Source organism: Microtus pennsylvanicus, chromosome 7 (assembly GCF_037038515.1).
Source record: "Microtus pennsylvanicus isolate mMicPen1 chromosome 7, mMicPen1.hap1, whole genome shotgun sequence".
NCBI classification, from domain to species: Eukaryota; Metazoa; Chordata; class Mammalia; order Rodentia; family Cricetidae; genus Microtus; species Microtus pennsylvanicus.
Window position 1 is genome coordinate 4,692,637 of NC_134585.1, and position 25,227 is coordinate 4,717,863.

At 52.4% G+C, this 25,227-nt stretch overlaps 1 protein-coding gene across 5 annotated transcripts; it reads left to right on the forward strand.

The window, feature by feature from the left end:
• Positions 1-3: 3 nt before the first annotated feature.
• Znf76 (zinc finger protein 76) lies at positions 4-24,254 on the forward strand. Of its 5 annotated transcripts, none has more exons than XM_075979690.1 (14): positions 5-343; positions 8,999-9,154; positions 13,825-13,905; positions 14,015-14,092; positions 16,212-16,411; positions 18,715-18,831; positions 19,041-19,116; positions 19,646-19,771; positions 19,899-20,078; positions 20,775-21,011; positions 21,100-21,263; positions 21,836-22,000; positions 22,775-22,888; positions 23,446-24,254. In XM_075979690.1, exons 2-14 carry the CDS (start codon positions 9,082-9,084, stop codon positions 23,548-23,550), a joined length of 1,716 nt encoding a protein of 571 aa, XP_075835805.1. In that variant the 5' UTR covers positions 5-343; positions 8,999-9,081; the 3' UTR covers positions 23,551-24,254. The 5 variants fall into 5 exon arrangements, with proteins under 5 accessions (XP_075835808.1, XP_075835805.1, XP_075835806.1 ...); XM_075979691.1 differs by having other exon boundaries at positions 5-229; XM_075979693.1 differs by lacking the exon at positions 21,836-22,000 and having other exon boundaries at positions 4-343.
• The last annotated feature ends 973 nt before the right edge of the window (positions 24,255-25,227 follow it).

The window sequence follows — 25,227 nt, forward strand, 5'->3', positions numbered from 1 at the left end:
GGCTGGCGAGGCCGCGTCACCCGGCAGCCAGCAGTGAGGGAAGCCGGGGCGGAGCTCCGAGGCTCTCCGGAGGCCCGGGAACCGGGATAAACAGGCCGGCCGGCGCGACAGAGGGGGGCGGGCTGGAGCGTGGCCCCGCGCTTGGTCATCCGGGTTCCGGGGCCCAGCGGAGGCCGCGCCGGGAGCCAGAGGGAAGTGCGGCCGCCCTGGAACCTGGATATCGCGCGAGGCAAGCCGCGCGCGGGCGGGCGGGCTATGGCGCAGGCGGGTTGCGGGGCCGGCGCTGGTGGCAGGGCCCGGTGCATGGCGGTCTGTCGGCGGAGTCGCCCTCGGGGGCTGTCAGGTTGGTGGCCGCGGGAAGAGTGGGTCCACCGTGCCCCGAGGCGGGAGGCCGGGCGGACGCGGGGCCCCGGGAAGGTCCGGAGCCCGTCGTGCCCACCCTCCTCGGGTCATGGCCGGGCAGCTGGGCCTCCCGGGACGGCGGCCTGGCCCCACCCCCACCTAGGGTCCCTGCCCCTCCATTCCGCCCTGGACTCCTCCCCCAGGGCTCCCAAACCCCACCCCGTGACCGCGCCCGCCTCCACCTCTTTGACCCCAGACACACACCTCACCCACTCCCCCCCCCCCCGCAGACCTTACCAGGTGACCCCTGATTCATTGACTGCTAACCCCAGCCCTGCTTCAGTTCTGATACAGTGATCACACAGCTCCCAGATCCCCACAGCCCCTAGTGACCCCTAAACTATCCTCTGTGGACAGCCTTCAAAATTCTCCTGACCACTGCAACTCAGACTCCGGTACTTTCCCACCCAACTCATCTCCATAACTCTCGTGATCTTCGCCCCACTGACACCCGTCTTTGACTCCCCCAGGCTCCAGTGTCAATCAGCACATAACGTAAGCCCCTCACCACCGCCACCATGGTGGTGCTGAAGAGTATACGGAATGAAGTATATCAATGGGGGCATCAAGATTCTGGGTTGAGTGTGTGGTCCCAGGTTCAAGTCCAGATTCTATCGTGTTGGGCTTGGGGAGCCTGGGAGCTGTCCTTTCCTTAGGCTGGACTTCAGCGTCTGGTCAATATTTTGTGTGGTTGAGTTTGATGCTCCCTGATGTTCCTTCCGATTAAAGTTCCGCAATTCTTGGTCAAGAGAAAACCAGGGGGCTTTTTTGTACTCTGCCCTAGAAGTGCCCCAGGGTCCACTTGCCTCATTCTTCTTCATTCTCACGAGCCTACACTTAATTGTCCACACCCATGCCCCCTTGATCGGGCTCTACCTGTCTGGGAAAGCAGTGTCGCAGGAGAGCTTTCCCTGTGCGCTGTTGACTTCATAAGCTTGGCCATTCAGCTCTGCAACTTTCGGCATACCATTTAAAACCTCCCAACCCCTCTGTCACTATGCTGCCAAGAGAGGGTTGTGAACATGGGCATGTGCCCATGATGATGCAGTAACACATGCAGGATGTTCAGCACCGTTGCTGGCCCACAGAAAACCTTTAAGGTACGGCAGTTGTTATGGGTGAAGTCCTGGGTGCCAGGAACTCCACAGACAATGAGCACTTGGCCCATGCCAGTCACTACTGCTGCCATCTTGGAGTCCCTCTCCCAGTCTGACGAGGGCAACTCCCTCACACTTCAACTTCCACAGCTCCTTAGTGATTGCCCACTCTGCAGCAGCTACTGTATAGCAAGCTTTATATAAAATAGCGTTACCTCTCCGTCACCACTCCCTCCCCCACTTTTCCTGGGAGTTGCTTTAGTAAAGGACCTGGAATTCATTCCTTTGAACCATCTCAGAAACCCACTAACTCCATTGTCTCCCATCTCTTCACTTTCTCGTTTCCCAGATTCTCCTCAGACCCTTGTTCCTTGCTTTCTTGTAATTCTCAAACTTCATTAAATTCTTAGATTCATCAGCTTATTTTGAGACCCACAAGGGTTTTTAGCGCCCTTTATCCCATGACTTTGTGGCTTTTCTCATCCTCTTTGTGACTTTTGACTTCTTTTCCCCTAAGACCCTGTCCCTTCGGTGGGAGGGACATACATACCTTCTTAAAATCCCTGTTTGAGGCTCATGTAACAAAAGCCAGACTAACACGTGAAAAGCGTATGTTTGTTTAGCGTAACTTACCCCATGGAAAGCTTTCTGCGAAGGAGGTGAAGACCTGAGGCTTACACCTGTATATCTTACTTCTAGGCTTGATGAAGATGGGTGGTTCAGGAAGAATGGAAGGCCATGGGAGTGCAGTAGATGGGGGTGGGGTCACGTAACAAGCTCCAGATGGCTGGGCTCTTGCCTGTGGCCTGCATCTTTAAGAAGAAGGATGCTTTTATCCATTGGGCATAGGAAGGGCATCTGCACATGATGGTCTTATGACCTGCTTCAGAGGAGAAGAGAAGCGAGATCTTGGTTCTCAAGTCTTCAGATGGCTGTGCTTTGGGGTAGCATGTCCTGGCCCCAGTTAACCTTAACACCTGCAGTGCTAAGCAAGCACTGTTACCGCTGAGCTACAGTCTCAGCCCTTGTGTCTGTCCTTTGCTCAAAGTTGGGACCTTAGCGCTCCCAGCTCTCAGGCCCAAGGAATCCCTATGCAATTGGAAACCTGTTTTCAGTGTGCATCCTTGATTATTCCCTAACTTCTGCCATCCCAGCCACATCCTGACCCCTGAAACCTCTAATTAGTTCTTCTAGTGACCTTGTAATAGGCACAGTTTCTGTGAAATGAGTCACTTCTGCCCAGCACAGCCCCACCCTTCATAGACTATATACCCTTGCCTATTCTAGGGCTCCACCCTTCTGCCCACACCCCGCTCAAACCCTGCATCTCATCCCCTTCGTATTCAGATAGAAATTGCCTTTCTTTCTTCCCTCTTTCTCACCGCGCAGGCTCCATCCCGCCTGTCTCAGTTGACAACATCGTGACTCTCCCTCCCACAGGGCTCTGCTCTCAGGCCCTGCAGGGCTTTGAATTCTGGGGCTGCAGCTTTCAGGCCTGCAGGGCAGACATCCTGTGCCTCGGGTTTGCGCTGAGAACTGCACTCTTTGGGAACATCTGATGGATTCAGATACCAGAGCCCCAAGAGTTCCTGTCTTCAGGTAGTAGGGAGAGAGCCCTGGGAAGTGCTTCAGCCTCGGTTGGCTGTGTCTCCTGAACACACTCTTGTTCCCAGCCTCCTCCTACAGTTGCTTTGCTCCAGACCCTCTGAGGCTAGAATGTGTTGTCAGCCTCCCCAGCACTGAATTGGCCCTATTGTTTTCCAAGTCCTTGGCTCCCCTCCCACTGGAAGCCAGATGGTGAGTAGCAGATAGGACATCAAAGAACCAAGAACCGTGCCCAGCGTCTGTTCACCCAGTCTTGGTTGTATAGCCATAAACAGCAGAAGGTGAGAGCCCAGAACTCTGAGGATGGATCTCAGAAGGCTCCTGCAGTCTGCATCATTGCTTTTATCTTCCTAGGGTACAGGACATAATCTGCCTTGTGCATGTACTCTTTTCCTCCACTAGCCGCCCTGTGGCTTCCTGGAGAATAGAGGCTGGATCCTTTCATCTTCTGGTATCTTAATCCTCCTCCCTCTTGTCTGTAGAAAGCATCAGTCAGTCAGTCAGTGCTTACTGCGCTGAGTGGGCTCTGAAACACACCTCCTGTAGCCGCACCCTCCGTCCCCAGAGCCCTCAGCATGCCGACAGCCAGACATTGTGGGACTCAGATGCCGCTCTGTTTAGCCATTGTTCTGGAGAGGGGGTGGCTAACAGTGCGAGGCTTTGGCACTGCACTCCAGGCAAGATGGCTCAGCAAGTAAAGAGCCCAGTGCCCCAGGACCCATGTGGTCAGAGAGAACTGACTCCTCCCAGTTGTCCTCGGACCTCCTCGCAGATGGCATGCTCCTGAGGAGAGTGCACCCACACATGATACGTAGACAGTTTTAGAGGCGTTGGGGTCCAGTGGTGACAGTCAGGGGCTACCTTGTACAGACTGCTTTAAGAAAATGGCTCCATGAACTGCTTAGGTAAGAGTGGAGAACAGGGAACCAAGGTTGCTAGCTGACTGTAGGAAATCACTGGGCCTGTGAAAGTTCGAATATTCTACTTTTCTGTGTGTGGAAATCTACGTCAGGAGATGGTGGTGGAGAAGGTAGATGAATAAGCACAAATTTATCCCTGTTCCTCAGAGAACGCCTCCAAGCAGTGAGCCTCCAGTACTGAAGTGGGACTTACCTAGACTGAGGAGAATATTTAGCGCTACCCTGTGTCTGACCTCTTCTGTTTGTGCTAAATTTAAAAATCAGCCTCTGCAGAGGTCTCTGTAGAGGCCTGGAACCTGTGCTTTCCTAGCAACAAGAACCTGTTGCCCTGGTACCGTCCTGCTCCCCAGCTCAGGAGAGGGCTCTGGTGCTCCCCAGCTCAGGTGAGGGCTCTGGTGCTCCCCAGCTCAGGAGAGGGCTCTGGTGGTTAATAGCTGGACTGGACCTGGGAACAGGTGAGGCAGTGAGAGGGTACCCTGGGAGCCCAGGCGCAACAAGGATCTTCCCCTTCTGACCTGCTTGGAGGTCTTGAAGGGATGGGTGTCCGTCCGTCCATCCATCCATCCATCCATCCATCCATCCATCCATCCATCCATCCTATAAATATTTTGTCTGCCGTATGCAAAGTACTCTTTTAGGTGCTAGGGATAGGAGACTGAATTTGCCCATTGGGGAATAGACAAGAGAGACAGACAGTAAAGCAAACAAAACAGTTGGAACCATTAAATACAGAAGAGAGAGTGGCCAGGATTCTTGTTTTAGACAGAGTGGCAAGGAACTTATTGCTGAAAAGGTGACATTTGAGCAAAGACCAGAAAGAAGTTAGAAATGAGCCTGGCATATATCCGAAGGAAATTTATTTTCCTAACAGTAGACAGGCAAGCACAAAGGCCCTGAAGCAGAAATAAGCCTTGTATATTCTAAAAACATGAAGAGCCAGCCAGTACAGCTGTGGTACCGAAATGGCTGCATTTTGACAAGAGATAAAGAGTGGAGCTGCTGAGGTGTGGAGTGGATTGGGCGCAGATCTTGGGTCTCATAGGCCGCCAGCCACCAGAGGAGTCTAGGCAGAAGACTGGCATGATTTGACTTACGTTCTTGAAAGCTCATTCTAGCTGCCATGTTGAGACTAAATTGTATGGGGCAGAGTTGGAGGACAGGCCCTGATGGGCTCCTGCAGTGGGCGCTGATGGGGTGCCCCTGCAGTGGGCGCTGATAGGGTGCCCCTGCAGTGGGCACTGATGGGGTGCTCCTGCAGTGGTCCAGAAAAGAAAAGTTGATGGCTTGGATCCAAAGTAAAGGAGTAAAAACGAAATTGTTGAGTTGTGGACTTGCTTTCAAAAAGGTACCAACGGATGGATGGATTGAATGTGTAGTAAATATATTGAGGACAACTCCAGTTTGTAGCCTTGGCAACTGAAGGATGGAATTCCCTCATAGTGAGGGAAAGAGTTTGGAAAGTCAGATTGAGAGGGGAGATTAGGAATTCACTCCCCCTTCCCAAGGCTGGGCTCAAATTTATGTAAGAGAGGATGACCTGAGCTTTTGTTGTTGTTGTTGTTTGTTTGTTTCTTTTCCAGACAGGGTTTCTCTTTGTATCCCTGGCTGTCCTGGAACTCACTCTGTAGATCAGGCTGTCCTCGAACTCACAGATCCACCTGCTTCTGCTTCCTGAGCGCTGGGGTTAAAGGTGTGTGTTACCACATCTGGGTGGAATTCATGTTTTTTAGTCTTAGACAGGGTTTCTTTAGGTAGCGCTGGCTGTCCTGGAATAAACAAGTTAGTTGTGAGTGGTGTTAAACAGCCCATAGAGCTGTTGGTAAGTAGCTCAGTATGCAAATCTGTGGGGCCTTAGTAACTCTCCTTTCCTAGCACTGGGCAGCGGATGCGGGTAGAAGGAGAAGCTAGCGGTCTGGGAGTCTGCCTGGGCTCTGCCCCCACGGAGCTGTGTGGCCCCACAGTGTCTAGAAAGGACCTGTCCTCTCAGCTTCCATTGTGGATATGGATGGGTTTGCGGCTCAGAATAAACAAGACAGCGTGTGGGTGGAGTGGGAGCCTTCGAGGCCGCTGAGCTTTGACTGGGCATCATGTTGACGATAAATTTCCTCTTTTCTTCCTTGGTTCATAAGTAATAACCTGGGAGCACTGCCGTGTGTGACGCGCTGATACCACACAGGACATGATCTGGGGCCTGTGAGTCTCCCCTCCTGGAGCTCTGCAGGCGAGCCACCAGCGAGCTTCACTGCTGGCAGGCCCTGATGGCTTAAAACCTGGATGCAGCTGTGTGCCTCTGCAGCTCCAGCCCTAGGGAGCTGGAGACAGACAGATCCTCAGCACTCTAGCCAATCAGTGAGTCTCAGGTTCCTAAGAGCCTTTCTCAAAAGTAAGGCACAGAGTGATTAAGGAAGTCTCCTGATGTCGGCCTCCAGCCTGTGACCTCCACACACACTCAGATACGTGTACACACACACACATATGCGTGCACACGCACATGTTTTAAAGCTTTAACTGTTCCTCCGTAAGGATGTCCCACAGTTTGCTTGGTTTCTGTCAGTTTAGGCAACTTTGAATAAATGCGTCTGTGAGTGTGTTCTCAGTTCATCTGGATAACCAAGGGGTGTGGTCCCTGGAGGCTGCGCCCCCTCTTGCATGCCCAGTGGCAGAGGGTGGGCGTTCACATCAGTCCGTCCACACCCTTGGCCTGTGTGATGCTGTCGGTGCTCTGGGCTCACCCTTCTAATGGTCTCCCAGTGACTGGTTTTCAGTTGGACGTCTTTGTGTTAAGATGTCTCTCTAACTCTTTTGCCTTCTTTATTGCTTTATTGAAACAAGTCTCACTGTGTAGCCCAGGCTGACCCTAACTTCCTGGGGATCCTCCTGTATGAGCCTTGTAAATTTACAGCATGCGCTGTCACACCCAGCATATGTCTATTTTTAATATATTTCACAGTTCTTTTATTAAAATATTCCCCAACTATTGATCTTTCTAACAAGCTCTTTTATCCAACGTCTTTTTTCTCCTTCTGAAGGTCAGAGCTACTTTCTCTTCCTTATTAAGATTTTGCAGATTGTTCCACTTTGATGTCTTGATAAAATGGTGTCTAAGCATCCTGTCCCTCCTAGTGCTGATAGAATATATCATTCTTCACATCAGTGGTCCTCGTCGAGCCAGTGGTGACCATGGCTGAATACCTTTGATCATTGCTCTGCTAATATTTTTTTTTCTTTCTTTTTTTAGGCAGGGTCTTGCTGTATATCCCTACTGGCCTGGAATTTGCTATGTAGTATAGGCTGGCCTTGGGCACACAGAGATAACCTGCCTCTGCCTTCCAAGTGCTAGGATTAAAGGCATGCCACTCAAGGGGTGGTTGGTTACTCCCATTACTGTACCAATGGGTGTACTTGCAGGCAGGCCATGACTGTAGCTCATGGGATTCATATGTGGGATGAGGCCGATCCTTACTTTCTCCTCTGGTGGTGTGTGGAGCACCTTCCAGCACCACGAATGATGGTCAGCAGTGGGTGAGGCTTCTAACTGAGCATCAGCCCAGCTTTCCTGTGCTCCGTGGAAAAATAATTGAATAAGAAAGGGCTTACTCTGTCACCGCTAGTCTGTACCCCTGCCGACTTGCTTATGCCTCGAGTCTAGACTTCGGTGAATGAGAAGTGAGGCTGAGATCCAGCAGTGATAATCACGCTGGCTGTCACAAGTTGAGGTGTTAAAATCCTGCTTCAACATGCAGCTGAGATTTCATTTTATTTGAAATGAGTTCTGTTCTGTAAGGGTAGGGACATACATTCCCTGCCCTTTGGAACTGGGAATGATCCACTCCACCTAGTCACTCCGTTTCCTGTGACTGGCTCCCATCTCTGCAGTTGGAATAGCCACATAACCATGCAAACGTGAGCTGGGCTTTTAAAGCCGGTGTGCTTTCTGACAGAAACGTGTGTAGATGCTTTACATCTCAGTAGAGCAATGCAGTTTTCTGTTACTAATTTCCTCTTCTCTCCTCATCATTTAGAAACCACAGAATTAGGCTCGCGTCTTGATGTGCACTGAAGTCCTTTTCTGTAGTAACAAATATAGAATCGTTTTTGTTAACACAGCTCTACCAAATCTGTTTTTGATCTGTTTGCCCCGTGTTCCATCAGCCTTTGTCCCTCCCAGACTAACGTTTTTCGTCTGTGAGAAGTTTGGCTGTGGACCAGATCAGAGTGAACCTTTGCGAAGAGGGGAAGCACAGAGCACGTGTGCTCTTTAGTCCTAGCTTTTGCACCCCGTATCCGTCTGTCTGCTCCGTGATTTTCTGCATTCCGCCAACAGGCTAAATTCGTGCTTTGGAAGGGGAGCCCAGAACTTGGCTGGATGCTGCTTTGAGGAAGTCGGGAGTGCCGCTTTAGGTCTTTTGTTTGTTTGTTTTAATGTCATTCTCACAGCCTATTAGAAAAAAGGCCAGAAGCCATCAAGACTATTTGAGCACACGGATAGGGGCTTTCTGACCATTGAGAAGTGGTACTGCCCTGAGATAGGTAGGCGACTGTTAGGAGGACAGTCCTCAGGAATGACCCGCCATGGGGGGATTCAGTTGCCATCCTTGGAGTGGGGACACTGTGAATTCTGTTAGAGACTTGCTTATTCCTTGAGGATGGTCGGCAGTGCCAGTGGACGGATGGGTCTGAGCGCAGGGAAGATGCTGAACAAGCCCAGAGAACCAGACAGGGAGCTGCCTGCCTACAGCCTTTAAAGGGAGTGAATCTCAAAGGATTCAGATCCATGGACTTTGGCTTCACATGCAGCTTGACCAGCGTGCTTCTACGCTCACCATCTAGAGCTCCGTGTGTGTATTTTGTACACTTCCCAGAGGAACCCACTTAGTTCTCTGTAAACATGGCTGTGTGTTCTTGGCTGGCCTCAGTCATTGCAGCAGGAGGAAGCCGTGAAGCCTTTTTATGTGACATTATCCATTTTCTCAGATTGGTGACCCAGAAGGAAATCTCTGACCTCATTGGTGGCCAGAAGCCAACTTCATGTCTGAAGACACAAGTAGCAGTTTGTCATGGAAAGCTTGGGGCTGCAGACGGTGACCCTCAGTGATGGGACGACAGCCTACGTCCAGCAAGCTGTCAAAGGTGAGTGTTGCCGGGGACCTGAGTCCTGTGTCTCAGCCGCTTCCAGTAGCATCACCGCCTCACTGCCCTCCTGCCTGCTTGTCCTTGCCCGGAGCAGCCTCTGTGTGAGGGTCTCATATGTACATGAGGGAAGAGCACTCCTTAGAGTAAACCCTCATGGGATGGGTGAGCAGGTGCTCACCTGCAAGTCAAGGCCTCTGCTTTCAGACACAACTATTCCATTTTATGGTCCTTCCTAGATAAAGGCAGTTTACCACCCTGATTCAGGAAAGCGTAAGCCCTGGACTGTCTTCCTGAGTCTCTACCATGTACCAGATACCCTAGGTTCAGAAGGGGGCATCCCAGTGTGCAGTTTGTGCCTTACTGTCTGACATTAGTAGGTGCCAGAAATAAAAAATGTTGGGTTCACAAAGAAATTTGAGTTGCAGGTAAGTAACAGATTCTTTGGTAGTATAAGTATGTCCTCAAATTTGCATGGGTCATGTATTTATAGGATCAAATCACAAAACAGATCTACACAGTCCTTAAGAGTAGACTGGGGAGCTGAGGCTGGCTCAGTTAGAGAGGACCCGAGTTGGGTCTCCAGCACCTATGTTAGGCGGCCCACGACTGCCAGTAACTCCAGCTCCAGGGGATCCAACACCCTATTCTGGTGTCTGAGGTTACCCATATATACATAGCACCCCATGCACATATATACCTAATTAAAAGTAAAAGCGAATTTTAAAGAGCTTTAAGAGCAGATGAGCTATCCCTTATGCAAGTGTTCAGGACCAGACGACACATACCAGGTTTGGAGACTTGGGTTTGGAATGTTGCACAGACCTGAGCTTGCACCTTCCTAATCTAAAGTCATTAGGATTTCAAGCATTGTAGACTTTAGATTTTCAGATGAGGGATACTCGTAATGAAAGTTTGTTTGAAATTCAGACTTAGTTAGCAGTCGCGTGTTCCATCTGGCATCCTGCCTCCTCTGTCAAGGAAGTTCAAATCCAGGCGAGTGTGGAGCCAGCAGAGTGCTGTTGGGCATATGGGCCTTTGGGTGGGGTGCTCCTCCTTTGGGTGGGGTGCTCCTCCTTTCTTCCAGCATTCTCAGACGTGCCCCAGGCATTGTTGTCTCCTCCCACCTTTCCTAAATGCGGTAAGCACCGCTCTCCCTGTGGCCGTGTTGCCGCCTCCCTTTCAGTACATGGCTGAGCTCCCATGCCTGGGTCTACAGGTGCCGCCTGTTTCTGTTTGTTTGCTCACTTAAAATTGTTTCCTTTCTTTATTAGTTTGTTTGTTGTTGTTTTGGTTTTTCGAGACAGGATTTCTCTGTGTCATCCTGGCTGTCCTAGAACTCGCTTTGTAGACCATGCTGGCCTCAAACTCAGAGATCCACCTGCCTCTGCCTCCTGAGTGCTGGGATTAAAGGTGCTCGTCACCAAGTCCAGCCTAAAATTTTGTTTCTTGATAATGATGTGAGACACACCTAGGTGTCCTCTGTAAAGCTCTTGAGGAGGTGGCCAGGCTTCTGAAAGGCCTGTCACAAACTGTTGTTTGTGGCCTGTCTAGGATTGTTCTCTTGCCAATGTGTTTTCTCTACAATGCTGCTAAAGCCCCAAACTCTCTGACTTTCCGTTACAAGTCCTGTCCCTCTGGTGACGCCTGTGAGAGAAAGAATTTAGATGGGGCTGTGTTTCTCCTTAGACCCTGTGACTTCCCTTGTGCCAGCTTCCCACAGGGAATAGGTAGTTGAATGAATAAAAGCAGTTGTCAGGCAGGCCCAGGCCTACAATCTCTACACGTGGGAGACTGGGGCTAGCCTGCGCTACAGAGTGGGACCCTGTCTTAAAAGGGCACAACAGCAAAGAAGTGAGCTCTCTGGCCTAGAAGCCGCTCCTCGTAAATCTTCCCTCCGTAAGTTAAGCCTTTGCCTCCTCCACCTCTCTGTGTCTTTCTGCCATTGTTCTTGAATCTGTTCCCCGCCTTCTCCATCAAGTTGCAGTGTGTGTGCATGCACTTGTACACACTCACATGCACACAAACAAATAAATGTCATTTAAACATTTAAAAAATTTCCTTCACCAAAATAATTAGTCTTTTCCTTTTAAACTCAACCTTACTCAAAATCTTAGGACACGGACGATGCTCTTTGCCAGAATGTACCAAGAATGGCCCTCCAGTCCATGTCCCCTAGAATTCCTCTTCCCATCTAAAATCACGGGAGCCTGGTCTCAACTGACCACTGCCTCTTGGCATCCTGGGCTTCCGAACTCCCACAGGAACTGCCTAAGTTTACTTACAGCAGCCTGAGCTTTTTGTGACTTGCCTCTCCAAACTTTTTCAAAGCCCTCCCACAAAAAGTTCTCAAGACTTAAGATCTACACCATGGGCACAGCCGGCACCCCCTTCTCTGGCACCCGTTTCTGTGAGTTCTTCTGCCTTGCTGTGATGAAAACCTCCCAGAAATGACACGGAGGGGAAAGGTTACTCTGGCTCACGGTTTGAAGGTGTCCAGTCTATAGTCATTTAACCTCCTGCTTGGGCAGAACGTCATGGCCAACAGGAGCCTGTGGGTAGTGGGAGAGAGCTGTTCACCTCATGGCAGACAGGAAGGAGGAAGTGACGCACACACTCACCACCTAACCCCCAGAGACCCACTTCTTCCAGCCAAGCCCCCCTCCTGTAGTTTCCAGAACTTTCCAAAACAGGAAGACATTTGTTATTGAAGGTTGTGTACAACTCCATGACCATGACTGGTGAGTCATCTGCCCTTTATAAGAGAACCCAAGAAGACTCCCTCTAGGGGCAAGGTTGGGGATTCCCCTGCGGGGCATAGCAGCAGAAGCCAGCTGGTGGTTCTGCTGACTTAGAGGAACTGTCTGAAGGAAGGAACAAACCTGTCTCTGGCATGAACTTGTTCATCTCCCCTTCTTGCTTTCTCTTCTCACTCCCATTCCTCTTTCTGCCCTCCTGAGAGGACCACCTGAGCAGGGAGCATTTGAGTCTAATTCCAGGAGTCACCCAGACCTGGTGGCTCATTCCTGTGAGCCCAGAACTTGGGCAGTAAAAGCAGGAGGATGGAGGAAGTCAAGGTCATCCTCAGCTCTGTAATGACTGTGAGGCCAACCTGGGCAGCACAAGACCTTGTCTGAGAGAAGAGATAAAAAAGCCCACATCTGTGTTCCCAAGAGGACTGATAACTTGGACCATATATCGAGACCCTGTCTAAAAGATAAAATCAAAGATTAGGGGTACAGCTCATGAGTGAGACCCTGCCTGGCATGATGCCCACGCCTGTCATCCCGGCATTTAGAAGGCAGAAAGAGGAAGGCACACGGCTGTGAGGTCTTTATTTGTCTGGTCAGTGAATTCCGGTCACCTGGGTCACAGCAAGATCCTGTAATGAGAAATGCTTTGAGTGGGGTGGACATGGGGCTTGACATTTCATAGATCCGTTATGGGAACATGGCTCATGACAGTGCGTGGGCCCATAGCACAGTAGCGACACTCAGGCTAGGCAGATGGCTCACCCTGTCAGCATACAAGCTTGAGGACCCAAGTTCAACTCTCAGCACCCACATAAAAAGCTGTGTGCGATGGATGGTGCATGCATGTAATCCCACTGATGGAAGACAGAAGCAGCAGGCTCGCTGGGGACACTGGCCTGCCAGCCTTGCTTCATCTGGAAACTTCTGGTCAACCAGTGAGAGACAGTGTCTCAAAAACAAGAGAAGGCTTATTGAGGGATGACACCCAACGTAGACCTCCGGCACATACGTGCAGACACACACACACACACACACACACACACACATGTGCACACATACACCATAGCTTCCTGTTGCTTTACTTCCATTTCTTTTGTTTGTTTTTCAAGAAAGTCTTTCCTGTAGTCCTGGCTGAGGCTGACCTTGAACTCCTGGTCCTGCCACCACTTCCCACATGCTGGGGTTATAGGTGTGCACCACCACAACTGGCTTTCAAACTGCACAGTAGATTTGCTATCGTGAGCCCGGAAGTTCAGGGAGGGCTGACCATACCCTGGCATGTTCCCAGGAAACCCAGTCCTCACAGCTACCATATAAGGAAGGGAGGGTTGTTAAGAATATGAACAGGAAGCTGAGACATGGGCTAAATAAGTGGCTCAGGGTCACACAATGAGTAAGAACCTGGAATTTACACTTGGGAGGTTTGTCCTAGCTCCAGAGCCCATTACAGCTGCTGCCCACACCAAGGCCTGCCTTGTTGGAGGCCCCAGGTTTGGCATACAGTTACAGGGAAAATGAGGTGATGTGTTTTTTGCATTAGTTTGGTCTGCATCTGAATTTTTAGCATTTGGGATCGTCCCTGGTCTCAGGACACTCTTCCTTCTATGCACAGCTCCACCCCAGCAGCTCTGTGCTAGATTAGAGGCTCTTACCTTCGCAGGCCTGGCTGGAGCACTGGAGGAGATCACTCCTGGGTCAGTGGCCCAAGGGGACACCTGAAGGTTACCCCGTGGCAGGATGTCTTTTCCCTTAGTGCCTCCAGACTGAGGCTTAGGAAGTGGGGAATGAGAGAACATTGTAAATGTCACCCATGCTTGGGTCACAGGCATGAATTCAGAGACTCCATGGGCGTCTACCAAAGCAGACAAGCATGTGGCAGACCTGTGCCTGGCCCATTTCTTTGCTTCCACCTCCCAGGAGAGAAGCTGCTTGAAGGGCAGGTGATCCAGCTGGAGGACGGGACCGCTGCGTACATCCACCAGGTGACGATACAGAAAGGTGAGGCGTCCTGGCACGTCCCTGTTCAGAGCGGGGCCTGGCAGCCCTCCCTGAGGCTCCCTCCATGGCTGCACGCTCCTGAGGATGGTTGGTGCTGCTCCCTTTACAGAGTCTTTCTCCTTTGAGGATGGCCAGCCTGTGCAGCTGGAGGATGGCAGCGTGGCCTACATACACCGCACACCCAAAGGTGGGCCATGGTCGGCACGCCTGGTGGGAAAGAAGAGGCAGAACTGGCCGGAGCCAGGCGGTCAACACAAGCACTGTCTTCCCAGAGACACAGCCTTGCTTACCCGAGAGCAGCCTTGCACGCCTTCCCTGGGGCAGACCACACAAGCAGCTGCCTCTGTCATAAGATGGCAGCAAGTCTTAAACATTGGCATAGGCTTTGGTGCTGACTTTGGCACCAGACCAGCCATCAAGACTTAGGTCTTTGCATTGGACCTGAGGGCACTATCACAAGCCAGGGAAAAGAAACCTGCTCATCTTTAGCAGTGAAGGAAGCTCCCCAGCAAGTGTCGTGGCTCATCCCACACTCCCATCGCTTAGGAAGCTGAGGCAGGATTGCCAGGAGCTCAGGGGCAGTCTGTGCTACTTAGTGTGTTCTGGGCTAGCCGGAGCTATAGAATGAGCCTGTCTCAAAGACCCAAAAGAAAATAGTTTCTAATGTACAAAAGAATAATCATTTAGATTGGAAGTGGTTCCGTGGGCAAGTCCACCCTCGGCACTGTGTTTGGGCCGGAGCATACACAGCAGAACAAAATCAGACGGCCTGTTCAGCTGTTGGCCAGCTGTCCTGGATGAACCGGCTGTATACAGCAAGGCCGGATAGACTCCTCGGGTGCTGCGCTGCGCCAGCCTCTTCCCTTTCTGACCCCTTTCTGCACTAGAAATTGTACATAGCCCTAGATTTATAGGTATGTAACATTTATATATGCATAAACAGTCACTGATAGTGAATCATAAAGAAATTTACAGTTTTGGGGCTGGAGAGATGACACAGCAGTTAGGAGCACTTCCTGCACTTACAGAGGTCCCAGGCTTGGTTCCCAGCACCCCAGTCAGGCAGTGTTCAAATGCTTGTAGCTCCAATTCCAGAGGATGCAGTGTTTTCTGACTCCTCCTTTCCTCCAGGTACCTCCCCCCACCTTCTTTCTACCCCATAACCACTCCTCAGAAAGGGCCAGGCCTCCCATGAGAGTCAACAAAGCATGGCATATCGAGTTGAAGCAGGACCAAGCCCCTGCCTCTGCATCAAGGCTGATTGAGGCACCCCCCCACAGGGAATAGGTTCCAGAAGCCAGCTCATGTGCCAGGGACGATCCTGGTGCCCCTGCTAGGGGCCCCACAAACAGACCAAGCTACACAACTGTCACCCACATGCAGAGGGTCTAGGTCAGTCCTGTGCAGACTCCCTAACTGTCGGACTAGAGTCTGTGAGCTTTGGGTCAGCTGTCTCTGGGTTTCCCTGCCATGCCAAACTGCAATTTTTAAAATCAAATCTGTAACACAATATAGTCCAAAGTAGACTGACTTGATACTTGATACAATAGAAAAATACAATTTTTAATAACTATTTCTGTAATTCACTTTGTATGAAGAGTTAAAGCTGCAGATTATGACATGGTCTTGAATTTGAACTGGCTGGGTGTTTCAGGCGGGGCTGGTTTGTGTTGTGTGTTCAGAACTGAGGCTCCAGTGGAGTCACATGCTGCAACACTAGCAAGGACTTCCAGCAACACCCCAGATCCCTGCACGTTTTGTTTGAATCAGGTTTTAGCCATTGCACACGCAGAAACACCTAGAGGGGCCCAATTTTTCACGATTCCAATATGCGGTTATGTAGAGCCGTCCGGGGTCACTAGCCACAGTCTAAGCAGCTGGGAACTGGGGAAGAGGAGCGGCAGCTTGGACTCAGCGCTCCAGACAGGACCAGCGAGTGCAGAAGTGGAGGTGGGAGGTGACATCAAGGATCTACTGGAGCAAGAAGCCTGGGAAACGGCAGAGGGGCGAGGGCCAAGGCCGGAGTACTGCGGACTCATCAGAGTAGAGGTTCAGGTCTTTATCCTAAGATAATGGACCAGGCCCTCAAGGAGCTGCTGAGTCCCAGTCATTATACCCTGGGAGGCCTTGTCCTTATGTGAGACTGCCCCAGGAGGACCAACAAGAGAAAAGTCACAGTGAAGGCTGTAAAGTCCACACTGACCCCTCCTCCCCCCATTGGTGTACTTACCACTCATAATTTAAAGCCAGGGTCTCAGCTGGGTCTCCCCTGTGTGGCATCAGGACTAACTTCGTGTGCCCTGTAGAGGGCTATGACCCCAGCGCCCTGGAATCTGTCCAGCTGGAAGACGGCTCCACCGCCTACATTCATCACCCTGTGTCTGAGCCGTCGGACAGCACCATCCTGGCTGTGCAAACAGAGGTGGGCTTGGAGGACCTGGCAGCCGAGGACGAAGAGGGCTTCAGCACAGACACAGTGGTGGCCCTGGAGCAATATGCAAACAAGGTGAGCATGCAGAGCCTGGCACTGCCTTTGCTCGGGAGAGTAGAGGGCCTTACCTGCCCACCACCTCTTGACACTGCCAAAACCTTACTTGTATGGCCAAGTGTAGTGGTCTGAGCCTAGAATCTCAGCCCTTGACCTCGGAGAAAGGAGCCTGAAGCCAGCCTGGACCACACAATATCCATCAAACGGAAGCAAAGCGTAGAACTTCACCTCTAGAGAACAGGCAGGCCTGTGCTTGGGCACAGCCACAGCTGCTCTCGCTTGAGCCCTCTACCCCAGCTCCTATCAGTCTTCTCCCAATGAGTGCCTTTGACCGCTGGGGCTGTGACAGACAGCTGTGTGCACTTACTGTTGTTTACACTGCCGGAGGAGGGAAGGCTGCCCAGGGAGCAGTGGCTTCCGTGTGGTAGGAAGGCAGACCCAGGCCCACTCGGGCTGCCGTGATAATCCTCTGCTCTTTGGGAAAGCTCTGCCCGTGTCTTTTATTAGTTTTTCCACCCACTGAAGTAAAATGCTGCTGTATTTATTGCTTCTCAGACTTACTTAGTCGCTTGGGGAAGTAAACCCAGCAGGCAGTGAGCAGGCCACATATACCAGGACAACTAGGATTCGTGGAACAGGAGCCCTGAGAGAAGGCTCTGGTTCTCCAGAGTCTCCTGGACCTGCTGTCTTCCCTGCTGAGGACAGGAACAGAAAACCGTGGGCCATGGGCGTGCTCCCCTTGGGCCAACCACAGAGCTGGGTGGATGGGCAGTTTCCCAAACACTGGCTAACCTGCATGCTGGGAGAGTTGGTTTTATAAGCTATGGGAGAAAAGAGGAAATTCTCCTGCCTCTTCAAAAGAAAGCACAAAACCACCTCAGGCCACTATGTCACAGCTCCTTTCAGCCATTATGACTCTGGGAATATTAAAGACCAAGAGAATGGGGCTTTATTTAAAACAAGAGCCGTGAGGTCAGTGCTGGCTCTGCCGCTGCCTGGTCCAGCTCAGGAGAGTTGCTGCCTCTAAGACCTGAGCTGAGAGAGTAAACTAAGTGGGATCAGGTGATTTCAGCAGTCAATTCTGGCTCTGATGATTCTGACCCCTGCCCGCTGTGCCCGCTGTCCCCACTGTGCCTGCTGTGTGTGCTCCTCCCAGCAGGACCTCCCACTGGGAAGAAGAGGACTTGCTTCTGAACCCCGGCCTCCTAGTGTGTGTGTGGTCAGCTTTCTAACTCAGCCTAGTTCAAGTGTAGCCATCCCAGCAACCCTGCTTCCCGCCTTCGCAGCTATCTAGGAGATCCTCCAGGTGCCCTGTAATGTTCAGATTTAACCTGTCACTTCCCGCCTTCCCAGCTATCTAGGAGATCCTCCAGGTGCCCTGTAATGTTCAGATTTAACCTGTCACTTCCCGCCTTCCCAGCTATCTAGGAGATCCTCCAGGTGCCCTGTAATGTTCAGATTTAACCTGTCACTTCCCGCCTTCCCAGCTATCTAGGACATCCTCCAGGTGCCCTGTAAAGTTCAGATTTAACCTGTCACTTCCCGCCTTCGCAGCTATCTAGGAGATCCTCCTAGGTGCCCTGTAATGTTCAGACTTAACCTGTCACTTCCCGCCTTCGCAGCTATCTAGGAGATCCTCCTAGGTGCCCTGTAATGTTCAGATTTAACCTGTCACTTCCCGCCTTCGCAGCTATCTAGGAGATCCTCCAGGTGCCCTGTAATGTTCAGATTTAACCTGTCACTTCCCGCCTTCGCAGCTATCTAGGAGATCCTCCTAGGTGCCCTGTAATGTTCAGATTTAACCCATCAGGGCTGCACCATGCCCATGCCAGCCCTGTTGTCACGTCCTATGCCTGTTTGTCTGACCCTGCCTGTCTAGCTGCCTCAGAGACACTCTCTCATACACATCATCTACATATAAAACTCTGGAAAGGAGCTCCCGTTCTAAGCACATTGCTCAAGGGACTGGTGTGTCTTCTTGTCTCAGCCCTTCCCTTCTAGAGTCCAGCCTGTGGTCACACGGAGCTACTCCATGCTCTGGGTTTGAGTGAGAATTTTTGAACACTTGGTGGTGCTATTTGGGGACACCTAGAAGGTGTAGTAGGAAGTGTGCCACTGGCGTGGACTTGGAGATTTGAAGCCTCATGCCACTTCAGCTCTGTCTTGGGCTTGTGTTGGAAGATGTGAGCGCTCAGCTTTTCTGCTCCTGACCCAGGAAGTTTAGTTCTGTTCCCTGGGTCTCGGGCCACCAGCTGGGTCTTGTATCCTCCTTCTCATCTTTGCAGGGAGTATGTTTAGGGACACCAAGATTTTCTTCTCAGGTTCTGCATGGTAGCTCGGCTCCCCATAATGGCAAAGGACAGCAGATTGGAGACAGAGCTTTCCGCTGCGGCTACAAGGGCTGTGGCCGTCTCTACACCACTGCCCATCACTTAAAGGTAAGGACTGACAACTTTTAGCCCTATCTTCTTCCCTGGGAGACTGTACTTCTACCCTGGCACTGCCCTGCCCCAGCCTCCTGCCACCTGCTGGAGGGAAGAGGCATGTTCAAAGGAAGCCAGCCAGGACACAGATGAGGGAGAACCAAAGAGCTGAGTCCATCCCCATCACACTGAGCGCTGAGTTATGGGTTTGCTTTTCCCCACAGGTACATGAACGAGCTCACACGGGTGACCGTCCCTACAGGTGTGACTTCCCCAGCTGTGGAAAGGCCTTTGCCACAGGTAATACACCTGAATGAAGTCATGGTCTGCTTCCAGTTGAGAGCAAAGGGTTCTAGATCTACCTAGAGACCTCCTCAGGTGGCCAAGCTCAGACTGCTATCCCAGAGAAACCACTGAGAGAGATGTGTGCTCCCTGAAGAACCTGCTCCCAGTGAGAGCCTGTGGGGGCTGGGCCTTCAGGAGAGGCTGGGCACGGGTAGAGAAGTCTGCCTCTTGTATAAGCTCTGACAGCGCCAGCTGTGGGCTGCAGAGGGCTGAGGCCTTTCTAGCTTTGCTTTCCCAGTGAAACAAGGACCCTTTGGTCCTACTTCTCTAGGCTCCCCCTGAATGTCATGTTCTGGAAGGTCTCCATCTGGCCTTAGGGAATATCATGGGACATTATGGGCTTTTCCTGGGCGGGACAGAGGTTGTCCTGGGCCTCTAGAGCCTTCCAGAAGATCACGTTAGACAGAGAGCCTCTAAATAAGGTAGGCATTGAGGGATGGGGTTCCGCTGGCTGCTCTTTTCACTTTCCACCACACATGGCTAGGCTATGGGCTAAAAAGTCATGTCCGTACTCATACGGGTGAGAAACCATACAAGTGCCCAGAGGAGCTGTGCAGCAAAGCCTTCAAGACCTCAGGGGACCTGCAGAAGCACGTCCGGACCCACACAGGTAGGCTGGGCCCCGCCACACTGTCCACAGCGGCCAGGGGTGTTTTTCGGACCGAGTCCCAGAGCCCGGGGCCATCCCTTCTTGCCCTGGTCCTCCTGAGCCTCCTCTCGAATCCCTGTCTACATAGGTGAACGCCCATTCCGGTGTCCTTTTGAGGGCTGTGGCCGCTCCTTTACCACATCGAACATCCGGAAGGTACATGTGCGTACCCACACGGGCGAGCGGCCCTACACCTGCCCTGAGCCCCACTGTGGCCGTGGCTTCACCAGTGCCACCAACTACAAGAATCACGTGCGCATCCATACAGGTGGGCCGACTGGCATGTGAGCACTGCCCTCTCCCAGGCCCCATCTCCTGTAGGCTTCTGATTTGGGACACCTCTCAGCTCCAGCCCTTCTCTGCCAGCTACTCCAGGCTGAGTTGGGGTGGGTCACCCAGATGACTGTCACCTCCTGTGAACAGTTACCCGTTGGTAGTTGGGTTTAATCTGACAGGTCTTGTCCACCCTTCGTGGACTTGGACAGTCCCTAGCCACATACCCACTGAGCTCTTGAAAGAGGCCAGGGTCAGGAGTGGTCTGGAAGAAACAGTGAAATGTCACCCTCGTCCCCTCCGAGCTTCTACTGTGCATATGGCTCTGAGTCCTTACCCTTCCAGGGTCACACCCTTTGTCCAGCTTTCTATCATTTCTCAACCGTGTGCCCCATTTCTCCCTTCCTCCCTGACACTTCGCTCTGCCCCACTGTCTCTGCTGTTCGAACCCTCACCCCCACACACATTAGAATGCCCTACTCACTCCCCTTCTCAGAGCCCGACCTTGCTCTTTCCACCTTGTCTCTGGGTGCAGGGGTCCCACTCTCATGCCCTCCTGTCTCCCCAACCCCTGCCACTCAGTCCTCAGCTCCTCTGCTCTCCCCTCACCAGCCCTGTCCCCCAGCCCTATCCCCTTAGCTTTCCCCTTGCCAGCCCCAGTTCCCGCCCCCTCACAGCCCAGTGTCCCCAGGGGAGAAGCCATATGTTTGCACGGTGCCAGGCTGCGGAAAACGCTTCACTGAGTACTCGAGCCTGTACAAGCACCACGTGGTGCACACACACTGCAAGCCCTATACGTGCAGCAGCTGCGGCAAGACCTACCGGCAGACCTCCACCCTGGCCATGCACAAGCGTAGCGCGCATGGGGAGCTGGAGGCCACCGAGGAGAGTGAGCAGGCCCTGTATGAGCAGCAGCAGCAGCTGGAGGGTGAGGGAGCCGGAAGCGGGGAGGTGGGGCCCACAGGGCCTCTCCTGGTGTCTGGCAGCAGGTGACAGCCTGGGCCCTCCTCTCCTAGCTGCCTCTGCTGCTGAGGAAAGCCCACCAACCAAACGAGCCCACATTGCTTACCTTTCGGAGGTGAAGGAAGAGAGCAATGACATCCCAACCCAAGTAGCCATGGTGACCGAGGAAGATGGGGCCTCCCAGGTGGCTCTGATCACTCAGGATGGTGCCCAGCAGGTAGAGACCCTGGGGATGGGTGGAGCAGTTTCCGAGTGGCTCCTCCAGTCTGGGGACTCTGGGGAGCCCTGAAGTTCTCAGTCTCACCGCCACCCATGCTCCTGTTTTGCCTTTATGGACTTGAAAGAGCTAAGACTGAGGAGACCCGTGTGGTCCTTGAGGGGACCTGCTCCTCCCAGTCTCTTCCCTTCTCTGAGGCTGTTGCTCTTCATCCGAATGCATGCATGCTCTCAAAAGGGCCGGTGACAGAATATCCTGCCCCTTGGCCATACCTTGTTGTTTAGTGTGCCTCCTCCTTCCAGAGTGAGCAGGAAGACAGGTTAGGTGCAGATCCTGACCTGCATGCAGCGGCTTATAGGGGCAAAGTAGTGGGAAGTAGAAGTGCCGGTGGGATGCCCTGCGTGGTCCTCTCTGCAACCATGGCCCTGTGTCGTGGTCCTGGTCCCCAGCCACGCTCTCTCTCTCTCTCAGCTTCTGTAAGCCAAGCTGTCTAGCGTAGCATGTGGCCTGTGGGTGCGCTCACACAGCCCTCTTCTGATGCCCCGTCCAGCTCATCTCCCTCCTGTCGGCAGGTCAGCCTGTCCCCTGAAGAGCTGCAGGCCCTGGGGAGTGCCATCAGTGTGGTGACTCAGCACGGCAGCACCACCGTCACTATCCCCAGCCACCACGATGAACTGGCCACAGCTGGCACACATACAGTCACCATGGTCAGCGCCGATGGCACCCAGACTCAGCCCGTATGACCAGGCGGTTTGCTTGTTCTCTGTGTTCCTTCCCATGGGGGCATTAAACGTGCAGTCCAAACCAATTAAGACAGTTCACGAGGAAGATGGCATAGAAGGTCTCCCTGACAGGCCTGGTGGCATAGGCCTATAATTGTAGCTCCCTGGGGGACTGAGGCAGGAAGATCACAAGTGTAAGGTCAATCTGGGCAACTTGGTGAGACCCTGTCTCAAGCAAGAGTACAAGGGATGTGGGCATGGCTCAGTAGCAGATTTCCTGTCTGCATAGGCAAAGTCCTAGGTTCCGTTCCTATTACAAAATAAAATTAAGGTCAGGAGTGGTGATGCACACCTTAATCCCAGCATCTGGGCAGCAGTTCTGTGAGTTCAAAGCCAGCCTGTTCTATACAGCAATTTCTAGAACAGACAGGATAGGAAAGAGAGACCCTGTCTCAAAAAAAAAAAAAAGTCTCCTCAGCAACCTTCATCTTTAAAACAGACCATCTCCAGACAGTGTCTAGGACAGAGTAGGCATAGTGGCCTGTATCAGCGCTAAGGACTAGGGTTGTAGCGAGGTGGTTGTTGTGCCTGCGCCACTCCTGAGGATCGGTCTCCAGTACCATCACTACCACACTGCCAACCTCACTGAAGAAAGATTCAACCTTGTGTAATTCTGAGCCCAAGCTGCTTAATCTGACGCATATGGCTTTCTCCGTTGGGAGCATTTTACTTGCATGGGGAAGGGGTAGGTGCTGCAGGTAGCTGGACGGTCTTCCCTTCTGTTTTCAGGTCACAATCATTACCTCTGGGGCCCTGGTAACTGAGGACTCAAGTGTGGCGTCTCTTCATCATCAACAGGTGGCGCTGTTGGCCACAGCTAACGGAACACACATCGCCGTTCAGGTGGGTAGAAGAAAGGAGGGAAGGGTCCCTGACCAGAGAGGGCAGTGAAGCCTTGTTAGGATTCCTCTCTGCCAGCATGCGCATGTCTGAAGGAGAGTGGGGACATCCTTGCCCTGGGGGTGACTGACGCAAGCCCTGTCTTCTTGAGTCTCTCTCTTCACCCAGGAGATAAGGAAGGTACCTTCCTTCCAAGGACATTTCTAGCTAGTTACTCTTTTTTGTTAGTTTGTTTGCTTTGGTTTGGTTTTTGGTGACAGGGTTTCTCTGTGTAACAGCCCTGGCTGTCCTGGAACTTGCTATGTAAAAACCAGGCTGGTCTCAAACTCAGAGATTCTTTGTCTCCCAAGTGCTGTGATTAAAGGTATATGCCACTACCCAGCCAGTTACTCTTTTATAAGCTGTCTGGTGTCTCTGACCCTGAGGCAGCGTGTGGTCTCCCTAGACCATGCCTAATAGGACTTTTTTTATCGGGGAATTTTGTACATTAGAAAGCTCAGGTGATCACACGTGCCTTGGCTGGGGTCTCACGCTGTCCTTCCTGTGCACCCTCTTCACAGTTGGAGGAGCAGCAGACCCTGGAGGAGGCCATAAGTGTAGCCACCGCTGCCATGCAGCAAGGGACTATGACTCTGGAAACCGCAGTGGCAGAGAGTGGCTGCTGAACCCAAGAGGACCGGCTCCACACGGTTCTGGAGAAGGTGCCACACTCGACGGCGGCCCTGCCTCTGGGGCCCTGGCTGTGGCTGACCCCAAGAAGATGACCACTTAGGCCGCTGGGATGAGAGGGCCGCAGGAAAATGGCCTCTAATGGAAAGGGCTGTGGGCCACACCTAAGATGAGGGTTAGGCAGCGGACAGTGGGGACCGAGAACAACCAGTGTGGTCACCAGGCTGCCCTGGACACCTGCTTACCTCCCTTGGGGGAAAATTCGCTTCTGTACACTCTCTTTCTCAGAGAGATGGGAACTAGGTAGGTGAGGACTGGCCTCCACCCTGACTGGTCTGCCACCAGGGGAAAGGTAGACAGCTCTTCAGCCCGGCGTCTCCCAGCAATAACCACTTCCTGGGGGTAGGTTGGCCAAGATGCCTAGCCACTTGGCACCAGGGACTTCCTGCCAACGCAGTCAGAATTAATTCCTCAGGGGCCTGTGGCTGGAGTGGGTTCCCAGGCCACAGCTCCCCAGTGGCTCTTCACTCTGTCTATGGCAGAGAGGCAGAGAGTGGCCTGTACCTAGACTGCTGGGGATCAGGTTTAATTTGTTTTGTGGTTTGGTTTTTTAATTCTATTTTGATAATTATTTTTTTCTTGCTCTGGGTGGCAGCGGCAAACGGGTGAATGAATATTTAATAAAAGTTGCAAGTTTCCACTTGGGTTCCTCCATCATTCCAGGCTGGGCCCTGGTGGCAGGGTTCCCTGGGCCCCGTCATTCCAGACTGAGCCCTGGTGGCAGGGTTCCCTGGGCCCCGTCATTCCAGGCAGGGCCCTGGTGGCAGGGTTCCTTGGGCTCCAGCTTCCCCTAGCACAGCTCTGTGCATGAGTCTAGTCGGGAGGAAGGCTCTGGGAAAGATGAGCCCTGAGGAGCTGCCAGTGGGCTTCTGCCCACACCTATGCCAAACAGGACTAGAGTGGCTGTGGTTCCCGGGTGTGACTGAACCCTGGTCTCTGCATGCTTGGCCTGGAAGAATTCTGGGTCTCCTGTCTTTCTGTCATTGATCAGAGCCTGAGACCTTCCTTTCCCAGCCACTACCACAAAGCCCCAGGCAAGGTTCCTCCAGGTTCCTGAGGTCCTAATGCTGTTACTGTGTAACAGTAACCACCCTAACCATTCCCCATGCCATGGGATTTCAGAGGTATATGTGACCTACTGAAGAGTGAGCCGAGTGCCAGAGCAGCCACAACAGGACAGATACCCGAGGGACCTCGTGGAGAGCAGCTCTAGGGCTGACCGCAGCTGTGCGGGAATGCTGTAGGAACTGAGGGTGCCTCTTCTGTCTCTACTACGATGCTCTAGTGGGCCCCCAGCCCCTTCCTGAGTGGACCCAGAACACTGAGAACTACCTGTACCCTCTCCTGGGTACCTAGGAAGTTCATATTTACCCTTTGTTGTTTGGGGTTTTTTATTAGTTTGTTTCTGAGACAGAGTTGTGCTTCAGAGTTGTGGTCCCAGACTTATCCCTGACTTTCAGACCTCCAAGCGAGGGACGATAGTGTGTGTCTCCACAGCCTGCTTCCCATTTGCTCCGAGGCTGGGCATGCTCCCCTGGGAGTGGGATGTCCCAGAATTAACCTCAACCAGGCTTAACTGAAATCTGATGGCCTCCATGAGGTGGGTTCATCCC

Excerpts from the sequence above, each read along its gene's own strand:
- Znf76 (XM_075979690.1), top strand. The coding sequence starts at position 9,082 with ATGGAAAGCTTGGGGCTGCAGACGGTGACCCTCAGTGATGGGACGACA. Across the intron at positions 18,832-19,040 it reads CCACTGCCCATCACTTAAAG|GTACATGAACGAGCTCACAC; the intron begins GTAAGGACTGAC and ends TTTTCCCCACAG. Across the intron at positions 20,079-20,774 it reads TCACGTGCGCATCCATACAG|GGGAGAAGCCATATGTTTGC; the intron begins GTGGGCCGACTG and ends CAGTGTCCCCAG.